The sequence below is a fragment of the Montipora capricornis genome, chromosome 13 (genome assembly GCF_036669925.1).
Source record: "Montipora capricornis isolate CH-2021 chromosome 13, ASM3666992v2, whole genome shotgun sequence".
Lineage (NCBI taxonomy): Eukaryota > Metazoa > Cnidaria > Anthozoa > Scleractinia > Acroporidae > Montipora > Montipora capricornis.
In genome coordinates this window covers 21,669,805-21,679,655 of record NC_090895.1, presented here as the reverse complement: position 1 = coordinate 21,679,655, position 9,851 = coordinate 21,669,805, and the positions used below count along the sequence as shown (strand labels likewise).

General features: G+C 40.8%; 1 protein-coding gene and 1 pseudogene across 1 annotated transcript; both read right to left on the bottom strand.

The window, feature by feature from the left end:
- Nucleotides 1–1,442: 1,442 nt before the first annotated feature.
- On the bottom strand, nucleotides 1,443–5,400 carry LOC138030699 (uncharacterized; annotated as a pseudogene).
- LOC138030698 (uncharacterized) lies at nucleotides 4,847–6,248 on the bottom strand. Its single transcript, XM_068878579.1, has 2 exons — nucleotides 6,241–6,248; nucleotides 4,847–6,154 (listed from the first exon to the last, which is right to left on the bottom strand). The coding sequence occupies exons 1-2, from the start codon at nucleotides 6,246–6,248 to the stop codon at nucleotides 5,407–5,409; spliced, it is 756 nt and encodes a 251-aa protein (XP_068734680.1). The 3' UTR covers nucleotides 4,847–5,406.
- Nucleotides 6,249–9,851: the final 3,603 nt, after the last annotated feature.

The window sequence follows — 9,851 nt, the reverse complement described above, 5'->3', positions numbered from 1 at the left end:
CAAATATTTTACACCTCTGCAGAGTTGAGTACAAAATACCAGTAAATGTAAATTGTCAGACAACTAAGATGCGACTTGAGTAAACACTGTGATGCATTCAAGGCGTTCGATACCTTCAATGTTAATTTGTTAAATCCACAAAAAAATTGCTATTTGATTTCCGTGTTTTATATAATACCAAGTTAGTAAAATATTAGAAACAAAACTCACTTGATATCCAAAGGCGAAAAATGAAATTGTTGTCGAAGACCATTACTCGTCGCTTAAAATCCAGATATTTATTTTTCAGCGCTGTCTTGCTCATCTAATTGACGATCCATTCTTGAGCTCCATGAGGGTATATTTTGTTTAAAGACCCACTAAAACTTCATTCGCGTTACATGATTTTCGACGCCATTGCCGGTTAAGTTAATCTTTCTACTGTGTCCACCAGAGAAATCTACGCATTTCCCACTGCCCTCTCGATCCTAAGAAAATACGCGCAGAAGGCTCTATGCACGAAGACACCTCTTAGCAGGGGAGTGACAGGCAAGACTCTTACCGACACGGAAAAAACGACGAAATGAAACGCAGATTCCGATTGGGTTTGCAACCCAGTAAAAAGAAGAAAAACACCCAACAAATCCCACCAACTTTCATACTGGGATTGCCATTCTGGCAACCCAGCAAAAGAAGAATAGTGCTTTTAGAGACCTTTGGAACACCAAACGACTTCAAGAGAAAAGCAAACAAATGGAAATTTGCATACATGCTTAAAAGCACGTGCTCAGTAACATGATACCCATGACAACAATACAATCGTTCGAACCTTGTTTCGAATTCCGAGAATCGTATTTGTCGCTCGCATGAAAAGTTTCTTCTCTGGACAAACAGTGTGGAGATAAAACATACCTTCTTCGTTCATCCAGCCTTTCTTGTGCTCTGAAATTTGCATCCTTGGTGGCGTGTTGATAATCAGCTGTGGAACACCTTTGAATATGACTTTTGGTGGGAGTTTTTCGCCATTCGCTTTATTTAAACTAGACATTTAAATAAAGTTCCTTTCTGCACTATACTAGGCATATTACGACCAAATAGCACAAGGCACAACAGAATACATGGAGCAAACTGGATACGGTCTGCGTGCGTACGAACGACCATAGTCCAAACTTTATTAGGAGTAAATATATTGACAATGTAATTCGCAAGACACGAAGGATAGGAACCAAGGCTCACATTGCTCCCTAAAGGCTGCGTAATCATGAAGTAACGTAAACTGAATAAACACGAAAAAGCATGCATGGAATACGGCAAATAAATGACGAATGAGCACGGAGGCCAGAAAAAAACCTACAAAAACCCCAACACGAGGAAAATCTCATTCGCCAGCCTTTCCTACGAGGCCTCACAACAAAATACAATGCCTATCTGACGCAAGGCAAACAATGCAAAATCAAACGAATCTACAAGCCTATTATTTTGTTCACATTTAACATGTCTTCAGCTACATGCCTTACGTATCGTTTCTTTTTTCTAGGACATTTCCAACCAGCATGCTTGTCTATACGTGTCTCATTGATAGATATACAGGCAGGTTGTGAAGCTGCCCCTGATTTGATACTATGCGTCCCGAAAATGGAAATATCGTCAACAAAAGGACCAACAAGCTTCTTAAATTCCAACAAGATCGTAGAATAAGAAATACCGATGCTTCCATGAAAACGCTCGCCTGACTTAGACTTAACAATACGCCTAATCAAAGGAAAATGAGGATTCTTAGGCTCTGAAACTAACCAACCTCTCAGTGACTGCTACAGGACAAGTTATTTCCCGATCTAGCTATGACCGAGGTATGACCCTTTCGGCACAAAAATAGACATTCGATCCGTAAATAAAGTAATATCTCCGAGTTTCGTTGATAATAATTCGTCAACCCGGAAAAAAACCGGCGAAAACAACCAGTAATATAAATAAAAAGCGAATATGGGCCAAAGACTCTAGAGCTATAATGCTCGGTAATAACTTGCAACAGGTCAATGGGAAGCGGTTCTTTCGGTTTGATTGGTCTACCCAGCTTCCTTCTGGCACCTTCAAGCGACGATTGAACCAAAGGGTGGTCAGTAGGACAGCACTCAATGCCCGCCAGCTTGTGAGCCCAACGTATACTGTAGAACAGACCTTCGATTGACGAGATTCCCGTTCCTTTCCGGAGGGCCGCATGGCACAGCTCCGTGATAAACAGGGAGATGTGAAGAGGCTTGGCTGGGATGACTGGAACGCCTATCTTGGAGGATGCCCACCTTCGCCATCTGGACCAGCCGTTATTGTATTTACAGAGGGTGGAAGTCGCCTTGGATTCTAACTGAAGATCGAGAAGATCCGGTAACAAAGACTGAAGAGAGGGATCTGTAAGGGACGGTACTTCTCGCCATGAGCCGACCTGCAAAACATCTGAAGCACAGAAAACGCAGTCAACGCAACAAGACCATGTCTGGCAATGGTATAATTATAGTTTTTCTGTAATATTAATGCCTAAGAATTAGAATTAGGGGGACAAATATAACTCGTAAACTCCAAAATGACGAAGGGGATGAGAACGAATAAAGCGGCCAAAAAGCCGACACACGAATAAATTCTGGTATAGGAGCATACATGCAAAAATGCAAAGGAACTCAAAAGTGGAGCCATCACTCGGGATGTAACTAGGCAAGCGTGCATAAAAAACACCCAAAACGAAACGAAAGGTATGAAAAATAGAGCAATCCACCGACCAAAATGGTGACAAGACCATAAATAGGGAAAACGTGCGCTAAAAAGGCACCAAACATGACTCAGGCACAATACGCCATGTCTCCTAAATGGAGCAATCAATCAATTTACACACCCAAATGGTGAAAAGGCCAAAAATAGACAAAAGTGCACTAAAAGGTACCATACATAAAAATCATAAGTCGAAAGCTCCTAAACGGAACAAAAACTCAAACTACACACCTAAATGGTGACAAGCCATAAATAGGCTATACAAATTGAAGACGCAAGGCCAACATCCTGAACGAAGGACATGAACTGAATGCGGAATCCTTGGATTTGTAAATTTCCATTTGTTCCGGACCCTCAATGAGCAGATTGTCAATCCGAGGGAGAACAAAAACATCTTTAACAAAGCTCTTAAATCTAGAAGGAGTGGACTGCAAAAAGGGCCAGAAAGACGCTGACAGCCATTCGGGTATAACCAGGGTCCCAAACCCGTTACAAGCTTCAAGCTTTCTGACAGAGTGCACTATCAAAGAGACTGGAGGGCAAATCCAATTGCTCTCACAACTCCAATCTTGGGCAAACGCACCTACTCCGCAACTGCCAGGCGAAGCAAATTTGGAGTTAAACCTGGGAAGTTGAGCATTATAGTAAGAAGCAAACCGGTCGACGGTATGAGGGTCCCACTTTACATCGATATCTTGAAAAACTACTGGATTCAAAGACCAATCGTCCTTGTCGACAAACGTGCTCAGAAGGTCTCTAGCTGTCTCTCTCATTAACAGAACGAGGAATCCACTGCGCGTCGAGAACAATGCACTTGGCTAAGCAAAGCTGAAAAATGTCGATTGCTAACGCTTGAAGATGTGGTTTGCGACTGCCGACTAAAACAATTCTGGCGGCATTAGCATTGTCAATAAAGACTTTCACTTTCGTGCTCTCCAACTCCTTGGCATAAGATGCTAACACGTAGTATATTGCCTTAAGCTCTCGATACGTAGAACTTTGGCCCTTGTCATCCGCAAGCCACATGCCGCTGACCGAAGAAACGCTAAGATTGGAAGAAAAACCCCCGAATGCGACATCACTTGCATCGGTAAATATCACGACGGACGAAGTAGGAGGTGGCCTAATCGAATAGCCACTGAAACAGTCAATGTTCAAATACCAAAACTTCAATTCTACCATCAAACTAGATGAAATAGGCAATATAGAATCCCAAGCTGATCTGGAGTCAATGGCAGCGTACATTTGCCTAGTGAGTAATCGAGCAATCGGCCCTTACCGATCCCGCAATCTTGGCTAAATTCCGGAACGTTACGAAGCCGTCTTGAATAGCAGAGTCTAATATTGCTTTGAGCTTCGCTACTTTCTTGTCTGGAACTCGGAACTGCATTAAAATCGTGTTACTTACGAAACCTAGCCACTCGCCAATTTGTCTCGGCGACCAGCACGACTTATCTTCACTAACAACAAATCCGCAAGAACCGAGATCTTTACTCTGAATAATACTCGCTGCTTGAGCGGAACAATTATCGGGGAGACTGCCTAAACCATCGTCTAGGTAGACAAAACTGACGTGACCCATCGAACGCCAACGCCTTACAAGAGGCCGCAGCAATTTCCTGAAGCAAAAACAAGCACTGCTAAGCCCAAAAGGAAGCACTTGAAAAGTAAAATATCTGAGAGCACCATTGAAATTCCAAGCAAAACCCAAATAGTTTTGATGGTCCGGATGAATCCTGACATGATGGTAGCCCGACTTGAGGTCCCAGGTAAAAAACCAGTCACCCTCATCCAAAACCTCAGACAGAGATCGCAAATCTTCATACTTGAATTTGGGCAAAACTAGACATTGATTAATATGCCTCAAATCTATCACCAAACGAAGCTTTTTGCCTTCGACAACCGGAAAAGAGTGGGTTCTCGCAAAAAGGCGAGGCGCTGTGCTCCTGAATACAGCAGTTAGCTAGTAACTCCAATATAGCTCGCTGCACAAAATGCGGGCGATCGAGCGAAGATTTGTTGTTTACAAGAAAACAAGGCGACGGGTATTGACCAAAAGGTAATCTATAACCTTCCCGAATTATACTTAAAACAAAGTCCGGGGCCTGCAAACACGTTTCCCAGAAATATGCTGATTTCTCCAGTCTCCCCGCTACACTCGAACAGGTGGTCTCCGCAACAAATTCGCCTGCCGCACGCTTATTAAACGAAGGAAATAAATTGGAATCCTCATCAACCACGCCAGCTAGTCAATCACGCCCGCCTCTATCCACGTTTCGTCTACAGGAGGCGCTGAGGTGCCCAAACTCCCCGCACTGTAAATTTTGTCGTACAAAATAAATAAATAAATAAATAAAATAAAATAAAATAAAATAATAATAACGAATAAATAACAATAATAAAAGTAAAAATAAATATAAACAAAATTAAAATATATTTCCTCTCCAAAAGCGGCTGTGAGCATGAAAAAATTAGTCTACTGGACTGAAGTCGTTCGCAGTACAGACCGAAGTGAAACGAATTGAATATGCTAACCGATATATATTAAATGCAAATGACTTGCAAGTAACTTGACAATGCAAAGGACAATAAATAACATTCCAATCGTAACGCGCAGAAAGCAATTATTTGCTTTACTGCGTACCGCAAATAATTTCCCATTCTGCACTATACCAGGCATATTACGACCAAATAGCACAAGGCACAACAGAATACATGGAGCAAAAAAAAAAGTAACCAAAGCGGTATACTCAACTTAAAACAAGGTCCCAAGCGTCTAGGGCGTGGCTCGAAACGATCATCACTTCTCTCGTTCCTGGAACCGTAAGACGACGAGGTTCGGTACGATGAGGAGGCGCTGCATTGCGGTGTGCTTCGCTTCTGTTTCAGCTTTTCCTTCACCTTCCTCTCTGCCACCTTCTCCGAGCGATACATTCGTTTCTCATCATCTGAATCGGACGCCAACTCGTCCGATAAGTACTCGCTGACTGTCAGCCAACCGAATTCGCTCTTGTCGGCTAATTTTATGGCCTTGATACGTTTAGAGACTAGCTTCGTACCTTCTTCTAAGGATCGTTTCACTCGTTCATGAGCGCCGGCCTTGAGCGCGTCGGTGGCATCATCAAACTTCTCCAAGACGTCGTGAGCGTGATCTAACTGCTGCTGATTGCCCTTTCTCTTGCAGATGTACCGGTCCAAACGAGCCTTCTCAACTGCGTTAGTCACGGTAGAACTGTTTTGTGCTGAAAACTTCGTGGCAAAAGCACCCAAACGGCTCTCAATTACCTCGGTTAAGTTGTCGGTCAAATTGGCAATTGATTCGTTGACCAAAGCCTTCACAGCACTCCGCGAAGCTTCGTCTAAAGCTGGATTGCTTCTGGAAGAATCATCATCCGCAGGCACGATGTCTACTGGACTGAAGTCGTTCGCAGTACAGACCGAAGCGAAACGAATTGAGTATGCTAACCGATATATACTAAATGCAAATGACTTGCAAGTAACTTGACCATGCAAAGGACAATAAATAACATTCCAATCGTAACGTGCAGAAAGCAATTATTTGCTTTACTGCGTACCGCAAATAATTTCCCACTCCTTTCAGTTGCCGGGCTCGATCGCCAGATCATTGCACGATCGTTTCTCAAGAAAATTTCCAGCGACATGGTCTTATCATTACGAAGTGTTTCAGTTTTGATTCAGTTAAGAATCCTTTTGACTTTGGCATCACCAAAGATATCTGGTAAGACGTCGAATGTATTCAGTGAATAATCAAGAAAGAGAAAGCCTGTGTCTTGTTTTGGTGCTATCAATGCATCTTTGATTATGTTTTTTTTTTTGCTTACATCATTATAAGAGGCTCAATTTTGGACAAAAACACCTGGTGTTCCTTTCATCGTCGTTGATGGGCTTAACAATACCAACGTGGATCTTGTGTGGGAATACAGTGAACCAGAGACCCGAATCCTTTCTGTCACCATAACCAGAAAGAGGCAAGGGACAAACGATGAAGTTACGATAGCATCGAGATTCGGCGAGAGTGCCAAAACCCCTACCGTCTTTAGTGTACCTGCAAATCTTCGTAGCAAATACAATCCTAGCCAACCCGCAACCCTGCAGTTACTGAACGTGAAGGATGGTGACGAATACGTGTACATTATCAGAGTGAGTTACCGTTCTGAACAAGGCGGAGGGAGAAATCTGTTTGACTCGGCCTTTGTTGACGTGAAAGGTGAGAAACCACTCGTTTCAAGTTGATATTTACTGCTTTATAACATGTAAAAGCTAAAGAACTGAAGTATTTTGTTTGCGGTAGAACGTCATTTCTCATGTACTATGTATTCGCGTCCTCTTTTAAGACACTAATCTTATTCCCTAGTCCCATTTGTGGACGTGATAGGTGAGAAGCGGGGAATCTTAGACAGTTGATCATTACCGGTTGCTAATGGTTCATCTTGAACAAGCCCGCTTGTCCAACTCTTAGTTAACTGAAAGTTCGAGTGAATTGAAGGCAAGCAGGCTAGAGAGAAAGCATCTTTCTCATAGACCACTAAAAGACTACGTTCATTGATATCATGTCGTGCGGGAAGCTTATTTAGGTAGCAAGAAAACAGGAAAGGTATCTCGATCAAGTGGATCATTAAAAAACGGCTGGTATCTACGTCTCATACTTAAGTTTATTTAGAGCGTCTTGCAAGACGCACAAAAGCGGACAGTTCGAGCAGGCGCATGATACATTCACTAAGACACACGCTGGGAACAAATGCTTGCCCATTTCAAGTTAAAAGTGTAGCTTAAGTTAAAATTGCAAACTTGGGAAGTGTAGATGACCTGGGGCCTCATTAATTCTGTAAAATGTAAATCGCGTTGTCTTTATGGATGTCTTAAAGTCGAACAAAATTTAATTAACTCCTCTCGCAAATGGATAATGTGGGAACGCAAAGGAATGATGTGGAAATAGGATCAAGGAAGAACGTTCTCTTTTTATTTTCAAATCGCATAAAGTCGTCAATAATATAGAACTAAATTTGGTCGTGTTTATGCTAAAGGCGCATAATTTGTTCAGACGAATTATTTGCCTGTTATTTTAATCGACTATTTGAGACGCTTTGATAATCCATCTGGGACAAAAACTGTTAGTTAACCGCGAAGAAAAAAAAAATATGAAAAATAAAATAAAATGACAGGGGATGTCAGTTATTTACAAGGCGAAGAGATGTAAGAAAATCAGCACATAGTGTCTTCTTCGGCGAATTATCATATTAATGCTTCAAGGCCGATATATACCCCTCTGGGTATGCATTCGGCATTCAACTACTCTATGTGCCCATGCAGTCGGGAGGTTGACCTTGTGTGATAAGGCATTCAGAGATCTTGTCTTTCTTTTGTTTATGTGAGCAAAGAAATGAATATTGTTTGATCAGTAAAACTATTCAACCATATGAGAGGCACTCATGTGGGTACTTGGTCACATTGGCTTCCACGACTTCCGGATTCCCAATATGGTGAGTAAAACTCTAACATTTGATGCAGAACTTACAACTAGTTAAGCTCGTCAGCGTCTGTATTCACTTAACAGCTAAAACGTGCTGTTCTCAGTATAAAAGACTTGACCGGTTTTATTGTTCTTGTATTAGATCTGTGCTTGAGTACGCATGTAGAACACTTTAGAACACTTTATTTCAGAGTGCATAATTACAGTAAAAAAATTGTACTCTCCCTTATGGCCCTATGTAACTAAATAGCAATAACTAAAATATTAAATTAATAAATTACTCAAATACTAAAATATTAAGGTACTAAGCTACGAAATACGAAATACTAAAATACTAATTGAAAAGTAGTTAAATATTATAAAACTAGAAACTAAAAATGTCACCATATAAGCTAAAAAACTCTGTCAATCCTAAAGGTGTCAGGCGTGAATTTGCACATTATTAAATCAAAGTAACTTCTTCTGAATTTTTTTGCACTTGAAAAACAGACAGTCTCTATTACTGGTAACAACTTTCCAAAGCTTAACAGCATTATAAAAGAACATGCGCTTCATGCTATTTGTTCGTGGAATAGGAAGGCGATAAGGTAACCGAGACCTTGTATCATATAGCTTATTGAATTTGAAAGATGAGAGTTTCTGGGTCAGGTAATCCGGTGCACGTCCATCCAGGATATTTTTAAACAGACATAGTCGCCTTTCAATACATAAATGGTTGATAGGTAGCCGTCCAAGTTCAAGAAATAACGGCAAAGTTCTAGCTTGAAAAGGAGCATCAAGAATAATACGCGCACATCGTTTTTAAACTTTAAAAGTATCGTCCAAAAGTTCTGCATTACAATTTCCCCAAACAGAAACACAATACTCAAGAATAGGTTTGATACCAGCATTAAATAAGATAATACGATATTTGACTGGCAAGAATTTTTTAATGCGGGCCAGAACAGCAACGCGCTTTAAAAGTTTTTTTTCTAAGTTTATTTACGTGAGATGACCAAGAAAGAGAGGGGTCGATGACCAGGCCCAAGAGACGTTCCTCTTGAGTTTGTTCCAGTTGCCTGTAAAGCTTTTCCTTTTAGTCCAACTAAATATTTGTCGAAGAAATAGACAGAATTCAAAAATGTTCAATGAAGATACTTTCAATTACGCCATTTTAAGACCAAAGGACTACCTCTTAGTTGTGTATAAGTTTCACAATAAACTCCTACCTCCTGTATTTGACCATTACTTTAATCCTGTTAGGAATGTACATAGTTATAATACCAGATTATCTAGCAAAATGACTAGTGATGACCTAAAGCTTCTTCCTCTCAAACATTTTAAGAAAAACCTAAAGCTAACTTTTTATGAAAACTATTAAAAATTCTCATTATCTTAACATCATAACTCTTCTGGCTTTCCGTTGTTTTTGACATTTTGTTTTCCTCAGTCTTTTATGTGTTGTTTGCTTTGGCGCGTGTGTGCGTATATGTGTGCATCTAACCTAATTTATATTAGCTTAATTACCAGAGTATGGCTGTCCTATTTCATTAGCCCCTATGGTTATTTGGGGCAGCCTGTACTCCTTTCTATTTTTGTAATATATTGTAGTTTATTGTTTTACTGTTGCTACAAATAAAAT